The sequence below is a fragment of the Perca fluviatilis genome, chromosome 15 (genome assembly GCF_010015445.1).
Source record: "Perca fluviatilis chromosome 15, GENO_Pfluv_1.0, whole genome shotgun sequence".
NCBI classification, from domain to species: domain Eukaryota; kingdom Metazoa; phylum Chordata; class Actinopteri; order Perciformes; family Percidae; genus Perca; species Perca fluviatilis.
The window spans coordinates 3,596,091-3,615,865 of NC_053126.1; the positions used below are offsets into that span (position 1 = coordinate 3,596,091).

General features: G+C 42.2%; 1 protein-coding gene across 1 annotated transcript; it reads right to left on the reverse strand.

Moving 5' to 3' along the window:
- Positions 1 to 207: 207 nt before the first annotated feature.
- gcat (glycine C-acetyltransferase) lies at positions 208 to 18,754 on the reverse strand. Its single transcript, XM_039825865.1, has 9 exons — positions 18,464 to 18,754; positions 16,815 to 16,945; positions 15,587 to 15,688; positions 15,327 to 15,473; positions 13,498 to 13,652; positions 9,543 to 9,625; positions 7,370 to 7,541; positions 4,040 to 4,161; positions 208 to 538 (listed from the first exon to the last, which is right to left on the reverse strand). Exons 1-9 carry the CDS (start codon positions 18,675 to 18,677, stop codon positions 387 to 389), a joined length of 1,278 nt encoding a protein of 425 aa, XP_039681799.1. The 5' UTR covers positions 18,678 to 18,754; the 3' UTR covers positions 208 to 386.
- Between the last annotated feature and the right edge of the window lie 1,021 nt (positions 18,755 to 19,775).

The window sequence follows — 19,775 nt, forward strand, 5'->3', positions numbered from 1 at the left end:
CAGGTTGAAAAATACCATAATTACTAAATATTTTTATGATTGAGATGGTTCAGATTCATTTTGCAGGTTGTGAAATACCAAAATTAACCTTAAATAAACACATCTGTCAACAGATAAAAAGATTCAATAGAATGTAATTCTTTCATATAATTTTTTGTGGGATAAATGAAATGAACTGTTTTTTATTAAAATGCAAACACCTTCACATGTTGGCAAATGTGCTTTATTCAGCTAAGCAAACTAACTTCTGTTGACCTACAAATGTAACTAATATTTCCATCATCGACAGTCATAGGCCTCGAGTAACAGGCGGCACAATCTGTAAGAGCAAGCGCTTCATCGTTGTTCAGTAACTCGTACTCGGACTCCTGCTTATTTGTCCTTTTTCAGGAGATGACCCCGTGCTTTCTGCCCGTCTGGATGAAAGAGTCAACGCAGTGGTCGATGTCTTCGTTTGTGTGGGCGGCCGAAATCTGAACGCGGATCCTGGCTAGGCCCTTTGGTACGACTGGGAAGGAGAATCCAATCACATACACTCCTGTGGAGGGAAGAGACGAGAAGAGGGAAAGAACAGAGTCTGAGAGAAATGTTCTGTGGAAGTCAAGAAGGTTTATTCACATCTATCTATAAATCGGGTTGTCTCTGTGCGTGGGTCCCCACGCGTGCGCAGAGTTCTCTTAATACATCCACGGGAGCTGCTGAATCCCTACAAGGCTCATTGATTGGAGGTTTCACTAGCTGCAGGTGTCTGGCCAAAAACCGATCATCCGCCAAAACTCATTGCTGTCTACCCTACATGCAAATAATTAAAAGGTGCAGTAGGTAAGACTTATAAAACTACCTTTCTGTCATATCTGCTGAAACTGACCCTATGTTCCAGTAGAACTACATGAAGCAGGCCATTTAAAAAATAAATCCAGCTCCTCTGGCTCCACCTACAGCCTGGAGTGAGATTTGCAAAAATCCACAGCTCCCTGTTCAGATGCACCAATCAGGGCCAGGGGGGGGGTGTCTAACTGCGTGTCAATCACTGCTCATGCACATGCATTCATTCTCCCTTGTGGGGGGAGGGGCTTAGGAGACCGTTTTGGGCTTTAGTGGAAAGGGGGGGGAGGGACTGAGAAGTTGTCGATGATCACATTTTTTAATTTCTCACATGTAAACAACATGTTGATTTTTCACACATAAACAACACGTGAAATTAATTAGTGTTGTTTATGTGTTGTTATCGTGTTGTCTATGTGTGAAAAATCTACATGTTGTTTACATGTTGTTTATATGTTGTTTACGTGTGAGAAATCACGTGTATTTGAACTGTTTGGCTTTCCATACTGCTTAGCCGGTTCCCTGCTTCTACCGCCTGGGCCACATTGACCTAAAACTACCACAATGTGTGACTGCTACACGGAAAAAAAGCAGACACGTTAAATCTCTACATGAGCCACAGCCGAACCGCGACTTACTGAACCTGCAGGCACTTTATTTTTGCAATACAAAACTGCCTGTCCTTTCAAATATTTAGTTAAAGTAAAAAGAGAGGCATTATCACTCAGCAAAATGTCCTTCAAGGTGGAGATTTTCAACTCCAATATAATGCTGGATAGTTTATTGCAATATATTTTAATTGTGGTATTTTGTGAGTAGAATCTGAATCTGCAACGTTCTCTGTCAGGTAAATGTATGTTTTCCTCTGAAGTACAAGTACACAGTAAGTCAGTAGTGTAGACCGACAGTGGCATATTAAGGTCTTTGGGGTCCCTCTGTGAGTATATAATAATTAAGGGCGTTTTCACACCTATAGTTAGTTTGCTCTGGTCCGAATCAGTTGATGAGATTGTAAACTTGGAATAGTTTCCCCCTTGGTACGGTTTCGTTTCACAGCGAGAAAAATCCAAGCGTACCAAAATGCATCACTACAATCACGCAAAAACGTCCACTCCTCTTATTGGTCAGATGTGTCTGGGGGCGGGGACAAGAAAGTAAATGCAGGATGAAGGTCCTGTGTTCTGGACTAGTGCATATTTCTCGCATCTCCGTGGTCAGACCAGCTCATTTAATTCAAACAATCAGAGATTGTTTTGGGAGCGACGTGACTACGTCTGCGGTCTCCAACTTCAGCGGCGCCTGGTTTGACCACGGAGATGCGAGTGACGGCGAGCTTGACTGCTGTCTACTCCTGTGAGAGAAACACTGCAAGCTGCCAAAGTTTACTGCTCTGCCGCATCACAGATTGCAAAATCACAGAGAGGGAGTTAGATTGTTAAGTGGCATGTGCCAGTGGCATGTACTTCCGGTACTTCCGTATGCCAACTGCAATTGCGTATGAATTGATGCCGTAGCGAGTAGTAATAATAGTAATAATCGCCGTAGCGAAAATCCGTTTAGGTACATTGGTCTGGGTGGAGGATGGAGGTAAAACACAGGACTTTCACCCAGGAGAGAATGGATCGAGTCCCGCGTTTGACTTAGTGTCCTGCGATTGATATTTCTTTTTCATGTTTGTTGTTTTCCTAACCCTAACCCGGTTATTCTTCTCCTAAACCCAACCAGTTGTTCTTTTCGTAAACCCTAACCTAACCAGGTTATTCTTCTCCTAATCCCAACCGTTTCTTGTTTTCCTGAACGCAACCCTCATGTCATGTAGCCTCGCGATAACACGCCACGTGGTTTTAGAAAGTGGCACGTATTTTTTAACGAAATGTTACGTTGAAAGTTATATTTTAACGTTATAAGTTATATTTTAGATGTTACGGTGAAGAACTAAGTTATATTTTAACGTTATGAGTTATATTTTAGATGTTACGGTGAAGAACTAAGTTATATTTTAACGTTATAAGTTAAATTTTAGATGTTACGGTGAAGAACTAAGTTATATTTTAACGTTATAAGTTATATTTTACGTCTTGCGGTGAAAAACATGCCACTTCCGGCTGCCACATGCCACTTAAAAATCTAACTCCTACTGAAATCACAACTGACTGTGGTGGAATTTACAGAAAGGCCATGTTGTGGTATGACGAGACTAAAGGGAAAGTTTAGACAACATGAGGTCATTCATAGGTCACAGGTCAGGGGACGACAATATTCGGCCAGTCTCTAATAACCAAACCTGTTGATGTAGAACTATGTTTGAAGGAGTGTAGACAGCTGTATGATATGGGAATGTTTTGTCTCAGCACCAATAGTCAACACTACAATATCGTCGCGGTATCGATATTGAGGTATTTGGTCAAAAATATCATGATATTTGATTTTCTCCATATCGCCCAGCCCTAGGCTGAACTAGGTTTTAGCATCTGATTCTTCCCAGAGAGAGAGAGATGGGGCACTCTAGTGCGATTCAACCGAACTACATGAGCCAGGTTTTAAAGTTTATCTATTACCTTCAGGGTGCAAAATTAACTTTTTTGTCCACCAGCCAAATGGCTAGTGAATGTTCCCATTTTACCAGCCACTCAATAGTTTAAAAGGTCCCATGGCATGAAAATTTCACTTTATGAGGTTTTTTAACATTAATATGAGTTCCCCCAGCCTGTCTATGGTCCCCCAGTGGCTAGAAATGGTGATAGGTGTCAACCGAGCCCTGGGTATCCTGCTCTGCCTTTGAGAAAATGAAAGCTCAGATGGGCCGTTCTGGAATCTTGCTTGTTATGAGGTCATAAGGAGCAAGGTTACCTCCCCTTTCTCTGCTTTGCCCGCCCAGATAATTTGGCCCACCCATGAGAGAGAGGCATCATGGCTTTCAAACGAGAAAAGTGGCAGTTGGTCAAGGCCACAAAGAGCAGCATGTCATAGGACCTTTAACATTACTTCTTTGGCTGGTGATTAAAGGAAACCTACCAGCCATTTGCATATTTTAGCATTTGGCTGGTGGCTGGTGTTCATTTTGAGCCCTGATTACCTTCATCAGGGCACAATGTAGAGTACAGCTGGATGAAAGGGCTAGGCGCAAACAATGCCACATTTTAGAACGTGTTCCCAGATGAAGCTGGTTCAGAAGTTCCCAGCCCAGTGGGTCAGGTTTCCACGGCGGTCTCACCTAGCTTCAGCATGTCGTCGGCCATCAGGGAGGCCAGCCGCGCGTCGCCCAGCATCACAGGGCAGATTGGGTGAGCTGAGCCTGCGATGGTGAAGCCAGCCTGCGTCATCTTGTTCCTGAACCTTAATGGATACCAGAGAAAGAAAACATTTTACAGTAAAAGTTACAGTAATCATTACAGAAGGATAGCAACGTAAGGGCCCATTCAGACCAGAGAAAGTGCCCCGGCGTCGTGAGTGTCTCTGAAATGATTTGCGTGACGTCCTGTTGTGTTATTAAACCCTCTAATGTAGCACTAGTGCACTTTATAATTCAAAATGAATTATATTCTGTCAGATCGTTTATCGATCTTGACATTTCTGACCATACTCGAAGGCAGCTTCATTTCACGGATGTGTCTTCCCAAGACCTTATTCAGGAAGACTCACAAAATTCTATCTTCTATTTGTTTAATATTAATGTTTTGTCTAGAGTGTAGCTCACACTTGCATAATGTGGCCTGAAGGCAGCATGTGTGTGTGAGAACAAGGTTATGAAACAAAATGCCAGACACCTTCATACCTAGCCTAACCGTGCCGACAGTGCAAATATTAGCTCATTTAATAACTGAACAAAGCCATTTCTACAGTTAGTCCTCCTGGGTGTTTGCCGTGTCATTTCCATAAGCAGAATACGTTGTACATTATATTACATAAAACCTAAAAAATAAAAGATAAAAGGCCCATCTGTTTTGCCAGAGGGCATTAGTGCTAGTTCTGACACATCGATATAACAGCTGTATTGTACAACCCTTCTACACCTCATTTTTCCCCAAACTACTTCCAAATACGGGAGGTTCTGGCTCAGAATTATGAGCTGAATGATCTTAAAATATCAATTCTATATGCATACAAAATTTAACTGCAGGACTCAGTCCGATTATTTCTTTATGGTGTGTTCAAACTCAGGCGTTTTTCACATGGATTCGGTGGCAAGAATACATACAAAGTCAACGCAAAAGGTGTGGATTTGCAGCGGGTGGAGCGAAATTTGCGAATTTGGTTGCGTTAAAGAATGCCTGGCAGTCTGCCGGTTTACCAGGGGCTTCAACAGAAATACTTAAACTATTTCAACTCAACCGATTTTCAGTTACACCGGTTCGGTCCGGTGTACGAGGCTAAACCGGTTGGATTTTACGCTAACTGGGCTGAACCGGCATTTGTCACTATGACACCTTCTGGCAAATTAAAAAGTAGCCGATATTAGCCACCTGTGCCGATATCGTCACGGCACTGAATCCAAAGTGGATTGCAAGCGGTGTTGGGCAGTAGCGTTACCAGCTGAACCACTTTTAAGGCTCCTCAGACGCTGGCCTGCTCTCCATTCCCCACACCAGACTCTGTACCTTCGGAGACAGAGCCTTTACTATTTTACTATTACATCCCTGGACATTACTGGGGGCATTTTGGGCCTTTATTTATAGGACAGCTGAACACATGAAAGGGGAGAGAGAGAGAGAGAGAGAGAGAGAGAGAGAGAGAGAGAGGGGGTGACATGCAGCAAAGAGCCACAGGTCAGAGTCGAACCTGCGGCAGCTGCGTCAAGGAGTAAACCTCTGTATATGGGCGCGCACTCTACCAGGTGAGCTACCCAGGCGCCCATCTCTAGAAATCTTTTTTAAGATGAATTTTTGTGTGTTTTAGGCCTATATTTGTATAAGACAGCTTAGACATGAAAGGGGAGAGACGGAGAGGGTGGGGGGGGGAATGACCCGCGGCCGCTACATCGAGGAGTAAACCTCTATACTGTATATGGGCGCGCGTTCTACCAGATGAGCTACCCAGGCGCCCATCCCTAGACATTTTTTAAAAACACCATCTGTTCACCACAGCCTACAACCTCCCTAAGCTGCGCCACAGTAAATCGGTAAAGGGTCCGTGGGTTTCATGAAAGGCGCTATATAAATAAAAGTAATTATTATTATTATTTTACACACAAATGCAAATTCCATAAAAGCTATTCCACGTTTCACAACCTTCCTGAAAAAATATTATGTATTTTCTTAGATTCTTTCAAATAGATTAAATCTAAAAATGCTCTCCATGTTTGATGAGTGTTTATCAGACCCCAGATAGGAATGAAAGAATTACTATTTTCATTGTATTTATTTTCCTTTTTTTTAAAATTTATTTATTCTTTGTCGTTTTTTGTTATGGATTTCATTGTATCTTCTGCACTTTTGTTTATATTGCACCGCAATACTGACTATTCTGCTCAGTTATCTAATTGTGTCAATGTGAGAAATGTTTCATGCTTATAAGATTTGTATTCTGAAATATTGATATTGATTGATATTGTTCTATGAGATGAGAGACGAACACTGCAGGAACTAAGTCATGGTCTTAGAGGTGCATTACCACCACTGAGTTAGAACCTCATTAGACTCTCTCTCATCAGTCTCTATCGGGAGTGGCTAAGTCAGGTGGGACATCTAGTGGTAACATTCGGTATACCGGTTCAGTGTTTGACTTAGTATCAAACTGGTTGGAAATGTTTACACCGGCCCAAGCAAGGGCGGAGTGGGACAAAAAAAAAAAAATAATCTACCTAATCTTTTTCTTACACCCCTAATACAAATAAACTTGACTTACTTACTTACTTTTACACTGACCTAACCCTAAGCCCGGTGAAACTGTAAATCACCACTGAATCCAAATAAAAAAAAAATGGTTTCAACTCCACCCCTCAAAGAAACCGGAATCGGGAATCGATAAGAACCGGAATAGAAAGGAAGATTCGGAATCAGAATTGTTCAAATCAAAACAGACCCAACCCTAGTAATAAAATACACTGACTTTCAGAAAAGTAAGTCAGCTTTAGGTTAAAAAAAACTAGCTTCTCCCTGAGAAGCTAGTAAAGATATAGCTACCCTAGATGGTATTGTCCTGGCCTCCACCACTACTGTCAGAAATCTAGTTATCACTGTTATTTTTGATCAGAATATATCCTTTAACGCCCACTTAAAACAAACCTCAAGAACAGCCTTTTTCCATCTTCGTAACATTGCCAAAATTAGGAAGATCCTATCTCAAAATGACGCTGAAAAACTAGTCCATGCATTCCTCGCCACTGCTACTGCTAATGCTTGCTCTTGAGGGAATTACTGTAAATTGTTGGGGCTTTGTAAATTATAGAGTGTGGTCTAGACCTACTCTATCTGTAAAGTGTCTCGAGATAACTCTTGTTATGATTTGATACTATAACTAAAATTGAATTGAATTAAATGGGCTATCTTGACTCACACGAATACATGAACGCAGGTAACCCCGCCCCACCTTAGATCAAACGCACCTCATGGTTTTGGCCGTCATGCTCTGTGAAATCTCATTGGAGGCGAGCAGCAGCTCCACCGCCCGCGTGGCACAGCCCACCACCGGGGGGGGGAGGGAGTTGGAGAACAGGTACGGCCGCGAGCGCTGCCTCAGCAGGTCGATGAGAGGCTTAGGGCCAACCGTGTAGCCACCTGAAAGAGAAAGTGGACGGGACGTCCTGAGGATTGGCAACATAATGGCGCTTTGTTGAAGGACAAATACAACAGGTAGGGACATTTTAGGGTGTTCCATTTGTACTCGGAAGTCGGAAGTGAAAGCTGTAGTAACATATAGTTATTAGCACTTCTGTCTTATTTGTGTCTCACTAAATCAGTCGTACACACAGTGCTGTCCATCTTTTGTGGACATGTTGTTACGCTGGTTTTTGTTAAAACAAACAGCGTAATGCGTTGCTATAAACTGGCATTGCTAACAATGGCTAACGAGGCTAGAGCTAATGAAAACAATGAAAATCTGACTTAGAAATGGAACGCATTCAACTCGGGTGTGACCTCATTCTTAGCTCCGGCTTCCGAGGTAAATGGAACGACTATTTGCTTGTTTGTTTTATGGCAGGAAGTTAGATGTTTTCTTCTCATCGGACTTTCTACCAGAAAAAGAAATTTGGAATATACAGTACAGGCCAAAAGTTTGGACACACCTTCTCATTCAATGTGTTTCTTTATTTTCATGACTTTTTACATTGTAGATTCTCACTGAAGGCATCAAAACTATGAATGAACACATATGGAATTATGTACTTAACAAAAAAGTGTGAAATAACTGAAAACATGTCTTATATTTTAGATTCTTCAAAGTAGCCACCCTTTGCTTTTTTTTGATAGCGCTGCAAACCCTTGGTGTTCTCTCAATGAGCTTCATGAGGTAGTCACCTGAAATGGTTTTCACTTCACAGGTGTGCTTTGTCAGGGTTAATTAGTGGAATTTGTTCCCTTAATAATAAAAAAGCAAAGGGTGGCTACTTTGAAGAATCTAAAATATAAGACATGTTTTCAGTTATTTCCACACTTTTTTATAAAGTACAATATATGTTCATTCATAGTTCTGATGGCTTCAGTGCAAAATTAAAATGTAAATAGTCATAAAAAATAAAAGGAAACGCATTTGAATGGCAAGGTTTGTCCAAACTTACTAATGGCCCGTGTGCTATATATATATATATATATATATATATATATATATATATATATATATATATATATATATAAAAATGCAAAAAGTTTAAAGACAGAACTTGCTAAAGAAGTCCACAGGGGAACGACTACAACCATTAGATTGTTTACTTTGACTGAGAAAAGTCATTTAGTTAGTTTTTAAAGCTAACCCCTCCACGCAGTCGCTAGTAGCCAAGGAGGACACGGAGGATTATAAAAACATGATGGACTCTTCAGAAGAGGTCATTATCTTCACTCAAGTTTCAGGAGTAGTGGCCGACAGGACATAGAATCTTCTGTACATAGGTCTTAATTAGCTTTGTAGCTACTATTTGGTATGTTAAACGGATACGGGTTCAATTACTGCCAAAAGTTATAAACTTGGACATTAACATTCATTCAGCTTAGGTGGTACACAAAACGGCTCGGGTGCTGCACCTAAGCCTTGTAATGGTAAGGGAAACCCTGACTTTTCATGCAAAAAAAGCTGTTTTCAGCCTCTCAAATATGAAGGTTTCCTGCTCTTTTCTGTTTTATACCATATTAAACTGAATATCTTTAGTTTTTGGACCACACAAGACATTTAAAGACATCACCTTGGACTTTGAGAAACTGGAATGGAGATTTGTCACTATTTTCTGACATTTTATAGACCGGTCAATTCATTAAGAAACTAATCGGCAGATTAATAATAAAATGAGTTGTTAGTTGCATCCCTAATAACAACGTTATAAGAAAATAATATGCCAGGAGGTGTGTTTTCATCTTGTAGGACCTTGTATCGCTGGAGTTTCTCGCCCCCAAGTGGCCAAAAAACATTAGTGCAGCTTTAAAGCTCTATGTGTGAGGAGCAGCAACAAACAGGCCAAACTGATCAAAGTCACAGGCCAGACGGGGACAGGCCTGACAAGGACAGGCCAGACGGGGACAGGCCAGTCGGGGACAGGCCAGACGGGGACAGGCCTGACGGGGACATACCAGCGGCTCCTCCCAGAGCTTTCCCCAGGGTGGAGTTTACAATGTGAACTCTGTCCATCACTCCCAGGAGTTCGTCCGTTCCTCTGAAAATCACAGCGAGAAGCACCATTAGTTACTCCCCTCATAATACAATCAAACTAAATTGCCCGTTATTACAGTTCGTTGACAGTTGTAATTACCAGCGTTGTAGTCAAGACCACCTTAAACGAGAATGCATCAAGACCAGAACAGTGCGAATCCCACACTGCATTACACGATATAAGGTGGAAAATGCTAACCAAAGGCACTCCTCAAATTGACTCAAAGATCCACATTCCCATAAAAATAATTTAAAAAAAAAACACAGAAAACTAATTTATATTTGTCTTCATTCACCTCTTTTGTTGCCTTGAGTGTATCACGAAAAAGGCCTTGATAGAATAATCAAAAGGCAGTTGAGGTCTAGCCTGGTCCTACCAGACTCTGGTCCATTAGCCTGGTCCTACCAGACTCTGGTACACTAGCCTGGTCCTATCAGACTCTGGTCCATTAGCCTGGTCCTACTAGACACTGGTACACTAGCCTGGTCCTACCAGACTCTGGTACACTAGCCTGGTCCTACCAGACTCTGGTCCACTAGCCTGGTCCTACCAGACTCTGGTCCACTAGCCTGGTCCTACCAGACTCTGGTACACTAGCCTAGTCCTACCAGACTCTAGTACACTAGCCTGGTCCTACCAGACTCTGGTACACTAGCCTGGTCCTATCAGACTCTGGTCCATTAGCCTGGTCCTACTAGACACTGGTACACTAGCCTGGTCCTACCAGACTCTGGTCCACTAGCCTGGTCCTACCAGACTCTGGTCCACTAGCCTGGTCCTACCAGACTCTGGTCCACTAGCCTGGTCCTACCAGACTCTGGTCCATTAGCCTGGTCCTACCAGACTCTGGTACACTAGCCTAGTCCTACCAGACTCTAGTACACTAGCCTGGTCCTACCAGACTGTGGTACACTAGCCTGGTCCTACCAGACTCTGGTCCATTAGCCTGGTCCTACCAGACTCTGGTCCATTAGCCTGGTCCTACCAGACTCTGGTCCATTTCATTTGTACAGAGAGTCTGGCCACTCTCCTTGAAGTGATGAACGGGGGTACAGTTGAAAACCCCAAAACAGCTAAAATTATATTACTGCTTTGAAGTGTAGTAACCCCAAAACAGCTAAAAACTTATATTACTGCTATAAAAATTATTGGTATGTATTGTACTATAAATGGATCATGGTTTTGACTGTGTGCTTTCAAATGAAAGAGTGTAGGAGACTGCTGCAAAAAAAGGGGAAGTTCATGCGAGGGTCACTGATCATGTAGCTTGTGTAATGTATAGAGATGGAACATGCTCAGAGGTGAAGCTTCCCATTTGTGCCTTCTGACTTTTGTCTACATGCCTTTTGGCTTGTATGTACTGCATCTGGGGGAGTGAACAAAAAATGTACATAAATAAGGGAGTTTTGCCAGCAAAAATCTCTTGTGTGGTTAGGGCACCTTGCTCTTCGGACGCGAGGGTTTTAGTACTTCAGCATTTAGAGGAATTACTCACTGAATTAGTCCTGAAGTATAAGTCCTGAAGTCCTAGGTTCAGGACTTTGAACATTTTAATTTTTATTCAACTTAGCTTATTTGTTTTTGGTTTTCTCTGCTTCATATATATATAAAAAAAAAAAAAAAACCTGAGCTCGTGTTGAGCTAGGGAACCAAAAAACCCGTGAATTTTTGTGCCTTTTTTGGAAGACTCTCTTTTTTCCTCCACCCCTGCCGTACGGGCGGGGGGGACACCCTATCTGGGGACAGCTCAGACTCCTCTTTAACCGCCCGTGGCGAGTTGCAGCCCGGCGGGGACTGATCTTGACAGTCAGACCTGCTGTTATCTGTCAGCGGAGTGCATTTCCCTACCCGCTCGGCCGGTCAGAGCCCCCGAGCGCTTGGCCTCTCTCGACGCGGCGACCAGGGAAGGCTAGCTGGCGTCCTTTGGAAGGAAAGGACCTTCGGTGATCCTGAGAGGAGCGGCCTTAAAACCGTGAGTACTTAAGAAAAATCATTTGGTTATAAAGATCCCCTCGGGCAGTGCTTTTCATACACAGGGGGTTAGAAGCCCGTTAGTAGGGGACATCTAGGGTGGTAATCGAAGCCTCTTGCCTTGCCTTGCCAGGGCCCTTTAATACGGGCGTGTGTGTCTCTCTAATAAACTAAAAAGCAGGGAAGTACAGTACAGGCCAAAAGTTTGGACACACCTTCTCATTCAATGCATTTTCTTTATTTTTATGACTATTTACGTTATAGATTCTCACTGAAGGCATCAAAACTATGAATGAACACATATGGAATTATGTACTTAACAAAAAAGTGTGAAATAACTGAAAACATGTCTTATATTTTAGATTCCTCAAAGTAGCCACCCTTTGCTTTTTTTGATAACTCTGCAAACCCTTGGTGTTCTCTCAATGAGCTTCATGAGGTAGTCACCTGAAATGGTTTTACCTTCACAGGTGTGCTTTGTCAGGGTTAATTAGTGGAATTATTTCCCTTATTAATAAAAAAGCAAAGGGTGGCTACTTTGAAGAATCTAAAATATAAGACATGTTTTCAGTTATTTCTCACTTTTTTGTTAAGTACATAATTCCATGTGTGTTCATTCATAGTTTTGATGCCTTCAGTGAGAATCTACAATGTAAATAGTCATGAAAATAAAAAGGAAACTCATTGAATGAGAAGGTGTGTCCAAACTTTTGGCCTGTACTGTATCTGAAATAACTCCTTTTAATATAGACCAAAACATCCGCTCCGCTGACAGTAACGGTGTTGCTGTACGGCAGAAAAGGGCATGGTAGACGCGGGGGTTATCGAGGGGAAGGCATGAAGGGAGTTGGCTTTTGAAGAAAAAGTGATACGAAGCCTCTGTAACCGTCACATCGCTCTTCAGAAGGCGGGTCCTCTGTTGAAGTTTAAAACTATTGGATCTGCCCAGAGCCACTCTGGATCTGCCAGAACCAATCGCTAACGTTTGGTCGTGACGTCGGCTTAGCATCGCTAGCGTTAGCCTTAGCTAACTCCTTCACCACTAACGGAGCGAGCTGGAAAATCAAACTATTCCTGAACCCCGTGGGGAGGAGGGCCGCGACATCATGGCCCCCAACACAACTCAGCAAAGATTGGTCTTGCTCGGGCTTTAACTTCTGGATATTTCAGCAGCGTTGCCACAACGGCCCGACTGGCTTCGCTCGCATCTTTCTCCGCCGCCATTACAGAACTACAACTCAAACTAGCGCACGACCTCAACGTCATCGTTCTCAGCCACTCCCTCTGTTCGCTGATTGGACCGGTAAAGATTTGGCTGGATAAAGCCCGCGAATATACCGCAAAACCAGACGTAGTACTGAAGGAAAATGAAAATTGAGCGGAAGTACGTAGGAGGGCGGAGCCAGGCTAGTTGTGGTCTGGATGGTCTTGAAATAAAATCCCAAGTCCTCTTTATCTGAGACTGAGACCATCTGGAGTTTATTTATTTATTTTAGGACAATGCACATTAATCAACATTTCTGTAAATGCACCAGTGTTAGCCAGACGGCTAATTTTCAACTGTAGTCCTAGTTGCATGTATGTTTTTATGGTGGGAAGAAACCGGAGCGCCCGGAGGAAACCCACGCAAGCACGGGGAGAACATGCAAACTCCACACAGAAAGGCCTAGGACGACCTGGGTTCGAACCCAGAACCTTCTTGCTGTGAGGCAGAAGTGCTAACCACTGAGCCACCGTGCTACAACACTGGTCATTACAGATGTCTACACATCAGGATGGCGTACCAAATATATCTAAGCTGACAAGCATGTTCATCTAATGGTATGCTACAAATAAAACATGAATTAGAAGGCAAAAAGAAATGCATCTTTTTGCATTTTTGCGTTAATCGTGATCTTACCCACCTGCCCCGGGGCCCCAGGAAACCGGTGGCGTGGCATTCGTCTATAAACACCATGGCTCCGTACTGTTCCGCCAGGTCACAGATTCCCGTCAGGGGAGCCACGTCTCCGTCCATCGAGAAGACTCCATCTGTCACCACCAGGCGCATACGAGACGACTGAGGAGGACCAAACAGAGTCCTGATGGTCAGTTGGAGCGCAAGCAGTCCGATCAATACTGTCACCCTAATCTGACCCCGTCACCACGGCGATAAGGGTTTAATGAGCAGTGAAACTGAAACGAACATGCTGTGAGACTGACCCGTGTGACCTCTTCTGGCCATCACATCTGTTATGTGTCTCAGATGAGGACAGTTGTGGTGAGCATTAGGTCTTATCAATATCAGTTTTGTTTCTGCAAAGTGCACACACCACAGACTGTAAAAAGAACGGATGTAGCATCCGTGACATTTGTGGTTTGTGGACCGCTGTTTTGATGTATCGCGTTTGGCAAGACGAGGGCCGGCGTCTTGGTATTTTGCAACCGTGCGTGGCGATTTTTGACGAGAGGGTGGAGCTGGGGAGGATGAGGCGGCCAAGCCGGTGTTGTTTATGGGTGCAATGGCGCTGCGCTAAACGGTAAAGAGGGAAAGTTGTGATTTTCAACCCCTTCTGAAGCAAGTCATCCAGTGGGAATTGACCGAAGGGTAAACGCGGACCTCCGGGTACCGGCACCATTCATTGGCACTGTAAAAGGGTCCTAAATATGCACTGGATGGCTACATACATGATGTTATGTGTGAAGAAAAAATAAAAGTTAACATGTGCCTAAGTTCAACAAAACAAGTCACACCAAGGCCCTGAGTAAATGCAATCACTAATGACTTTCTATACCATCATATAAATATAAACAATTAGTAATAATGACTTTCTTTCTATGTAATGGAAGGTTTCAATTTTACTTCAGTGTACTCATAGTACATGGACAAAGGGTTAATACAGAGCATAGAAAGAAATCAGAGTGCCTTCCCCCAGTAACTTTCCATTCTGAAAAGTTCCAGAAGATGACACCATTTGAACTATTGAACTCAGCTACTTTTTGTGTCAAGTCAGCAGTCTGGCACATTGCCAGCCCTTTGTCCAGAGAGAGGATGTGCGACTGGGAGAGGCGTGAAGATCAGGGAAGCTCCTTGACAGATGGTAACATGCCAGTCAAAAATTAAAAAGGAACATACATCATATCTTTGCTTTTAGTTCAAACTTTTAACCAGTTTTGACACATTTAATACAACATTTAAAAACAAGACACATCATGTTTCAAGTCTGTAAAAGCCATTGGACGTACAAAAAAGACCTGACACCTGCCGGGACCAATAAGAGAAGAACGCGCCGGAGTAGAATAGTATTTAAACTGTTTAGACAAAGGATTCGGGGCACATTTTGCGGGGTTTTCAGAACGAAGCAAACTGTTTCCCACAGCTGTGTATTCCTGTACCCTTTTCTGCCTTATTGCTTGGAAATAAATCTTGAACAGAAGGAGAGAAGTTGTAGACTTTTTATCTGAAGTTGGAGTGACTTTTTTACCTTCTTCTCAACAAACAAACACGCTGACATATGCTAAAAGACTAAAGCTAACACTTACCAGGCAAAAGTCAGTCTAGGTTACGCAAAGAACCCACTGTCAACAGTTTTATGAAGGAAATAGTCAATGCCCACTGTACATTTGAATATTTGGTCACTCACAGAGTGATATTTATAAGATATTTTATCCGATATTTTATCCGTGGCATAAATATTAAATGCACAGACATAAAGTTTGTTTCCATGCTGTCCTGGAAAAGGTCCCCACCCACCTGAGACTCTTTGAGCTTGTTCTCCAGATCGCTGAGGTCCATGTGTTTGTAGCGCAGCCTCTTTGCTCGACACAGTCGGATCCCATCGATGATGGAGGCGTGGTTTAGCTCATCAGACAGCACCGCGTCATCCGGGCCCAACAGAACCTGTGTGTAAGAGTAATAGGATACTTCACTGCTCCCAGCAGGAGAGATCTTTCTGTTCTGGTCCCAGGCTTCCCCCGGCTGGAGACAGTAGAGTGTAAAACAGGACGACATACCTCAAACAGTCCAGCGTTAGCATCAAAACAGCTAGCATAGAGGATGCAGTCCTCCCTCTCATGGAACTCTGCTAGCTTCTGCTCCAGATTTTTGTGTAGATCCTATGTACACAGAGTGAGATTTAGCTGCAATTCAGCTACATGTATTATGTTGTTTTCCATGTGTTCATGCTTGGGCTGGCTTTAAAAAAAAGAAATCAAAATAAAAAATTAATTTTCCGATTTAAGTCGATTTTCAAAATACGTCTCAACACCGCAACAGAGCTGAATAAGCACAACTTTTATGCATTTCTTTCACATCTACTGCAGTCAGATTCTACGAAGTCCCCCTGGTCCCACTTTGTAAAAAAAATTAATTATAACTATCTTGTGGCCACGAGATAGTATCTTGTGGCCACGAGATAGTATCTTGTGGCCACGAGATAGTATCTTGAGGCCTCAAGATAACTATCTTGTGGCCACGAGATAATTCTTCTACATATTTTATAGCCTATATTTATACTTTTTACATGTATATATGTCACAAAGTGGAGCCAGGCACCACAGTTTTCTTATGTTGTATATAGTGTGGTGTTTCGGGTGTTTTATTTTGTATATAGTGTGGTGTTTCGGGTGTTTTATTTTGTATATAGTGTGGTGTTTTGGTTTGCCTGGCACAGAACGGAAGACTCCTCCCAGTGCACCTGAGGCAGATCTCATCAGGAGCATAGGCGCCGATACCGTGGGTGCTCTGGAGCTCGAGCATCCACGGAAAATACTGAGCACCCACGTGTGCCAGACTGCCAACAAGATAACTATCTTGAGGCCTCAAGATAGTTATCTTGTGGCCTCAAGATAACTATCTTGTGGCCACAAGATAGTATCTTGAGGCCTCAAGATAAGTATCTTGAGGCCTCAAGATACTATCTCGTGGCCACAAGATAATTATAATTAATTTTTTTGACAAAGTGGGACCAGGGGGGCTCCGTAAGATTCACTGTGTTCACTCAGAAGGAATCACTTCACATGGGTAAGCACTTGTAATGACATTTCAGACATGTTAAAAAGCACGTTTAAAACCTGCCCTGTTTCAGCCTCCTGGGTGCTAACGCTAGCAGGAGGATAACACGGTGTAGGCAGCCCCGATTGTTTTTTGTTTTTCTCGCTACTGACAGCACTCCAAATTTACAACCAACAGAGCTACGTGTTGAAATCGATTCTCCTTTAAGTGCTGATGTAGCCGTCGTACCTGTGTGCCACAGATGAATCTGACAGAGCTCAACCCAGCACCATATGACTTCAGAGCATCTATCCCCGCCTGCACCACCTCTGGGTGGCTGGACAGTCCCAGGTAGTTGTTGGCACAGAAATTCAAAATGCCTGAGAGAGATAAAGACAGCGTTTAGATGGAATGCAGGAAACCAAAAGGTAAAAAAAAAAAAGGTCAAAGTACAATTCAAATCAGTAGGGCTGGGCGATATGGAGAAAATCAAATATCACGATATTCTTGACCAAATACCTTGATGTCGATATTGCGAGGATATTGTAGGATTGACAATTGGTGCTTTAACAAAATATTATTTACATAATGAGATTTTTGATGAATAATCATCAGAAATGTCAATTTTATGACAAAGTGTGTAAAGGTAAATAATAGAACAGCTAGAACAGTCTGTTGAGTCACTTTACTCTAATGCAGCCTTCAAAACCAGGAAAAAAAACAACCACACTTAACATATTACGATTTTACGATATCCAAAATCTAAGACGATATCTAGTCTCATATCATGATATCCATATAATATCGATATATTGCCCAGTCCTATAAATCAGTAAAACAATAACCTCTGTGAGCAACTCAAATTGAGTCCTTCTTTTAGTTTTTTTTTGCCAAAAAGGCGAGTGACAATAAAGCCAACATATCAGGACAAAAGAGTCAAAGAAAACAAAGCATGGGACTGAGGCGTTGCCATTCAGATGGACTGAACAGAGCCAGTTTCACACATGAGGGGCCACTGCCTAAAGTCAATGGACCATTCATAAATCAGGGAAGGGTTCATCCTGAACAGATTAGCTGCTGCAAATTGACAATGTATGCTTACTTTTGCAAATGAAAGCTAAGTACATAACAGCTTACTGTTGATGTTATAAACCATTTTAAGACCAAAATTGTTCTGACCTATTTGAGATTAGTAGGGCTGCTCCCTCTTAGTCGATTAGTTGACTAATCGGTCGTTTTGGTCTTAGTCAACGTAGATTTCTTTAGTCGATTAGTTAGATTAGATTAGAAACGTACGAGCACATCTCTGGTAAACACAAGAATTAAAGTGGTGCTTTTGCATGACTCTTTGCGGAGAAACTCAGATTTACAGATCTGTCGATTAAATCAACTAATCGATTAGTCGATACAATTGAGTAAGTGTTAGTCGACTAAGAATTTCTTCAATCGAGCCACAGCCCTACTGATTAGCTTGAATCATACGTTTTTAAAAGGTTGTGTGTTGATTTTCTGTACAGGTTTGTAAAAGTGAGCCCTGTAAATCAACTCAGTGGTGCGAAACAAGAAATGAGCAGGTGTGTCCTTCGGTCATTTAAACCGTTACATGACTGAAGTTAACTATAGTTGGAGTCAAGTTCATCAAGATAACACTGGGGCAGCGTGCCAACTGCAACAGTCAAGAACATAAATAAAGAATAGAAATATTGCCGTAAAAAGACCCTATAAAACATGTAACAGTTTTGGAAAAGAAAAGAAGGCTTTGGTTTTGTGCAGGTTGTGAAAAACCTACAACCGTCTAACGACTACATTTCTATCCAGAATTTGTACCCCATGGTGCGTTTAAGGGCAATTGGGTCTTATGAAAGCTCCTACTGTAAACTACTGACGTTACCACTCACTGCTACGGCTGCCGTCCACGTTGATATGAGGTCCCTGCTTTGACGTAATGATCCTCTCCGCTTTCCACGTCCCCGCGGCTCGGATACCGTCGAGCTCGCTCTCCAGCACCGCTCTGGCTTCCGCGACAGCGGCGTAGCTCCGGTTCAACGCCGAGGACCGCAGGACACCCCGGGCTGGTTTCACCAAACTCCGGGCAACTTTTCCGAGAGACATGACGGTGTGGAGTAGCGCGTGTTTGAGGTGTCAAACCAAATGTGCAAGAAGGCAGAACGTAAGCCCGAAGGCGTAGCTGCGTCACGTAACAGAGCAGGTAGGCGTATGTGCGGTGAGCCAATCAGAGACCAGGGCACTTGCGAGGTGGATTGTTTTTATCCAATCAGATTTCAGAGTGTTTACTATAGATATGCTTTAGATCTTTTCATATATATATATATATAGTTTAAAAATGATTAATAAATTAATATTTTTTCTTCCCTACACTATCCGATAAAAACCAGGTAATATGTGACAATGTTTGGTGTTATGAATAAGGCACAATGTTTTTGGTCTGCAGAAAAATTACTGTGATTTACTGATAGGGTCTTAAAATATAAATGATGTTTGATACATTGATATATTCAGCTGTGTAAGAAATACTGTTACATAGACCGTATTATGTACTCTTATTTTATGTTTATATGTATGCATTTTAATGTATTATCAATAGAGCCTTGCTGTTTGGGATGTTCATATTGTTTTTGAGGAATGAAAACTCAATATACAAGAACTTACGTATTGTACTGAATTGTTCTTAATAAAGTTTAGGGGGAAATATGTTGAATGTGACCTTCTACAATGTTTGGCTTCCTTTTAGTCGCTTTCTTTTATCAGAACAACTTCACCTTTATCTAATTTATCTAAGTATTTAAAAAAAAAGCACAGTTTTCCAACTAGGCTACAAAAGCACATTTCTTGTGTTTGGCTGTCATAACCTTACCACACACACACACACACACACACACACACACACACACACACACACACACACACACACACACACACACACACACACACACACACACACACACACAAACTGACCCTGGTTAACCTCTGTGAAATGAATTGCCTTGCTTTGTCTTTTCAATTTCCACTGCAGAGTGATATGTATGTATGTATGTATATGTATATATATATATATATATATATATATATATGTATGTATATATATATGTGTATGTATGTATGGATAGATGTGAATACAGGTGTTGTGAATATGTTACATTCCATTCTGTAAAAACTCTGAACAAAGCCTCTCTTATTGGTTTTCATTTA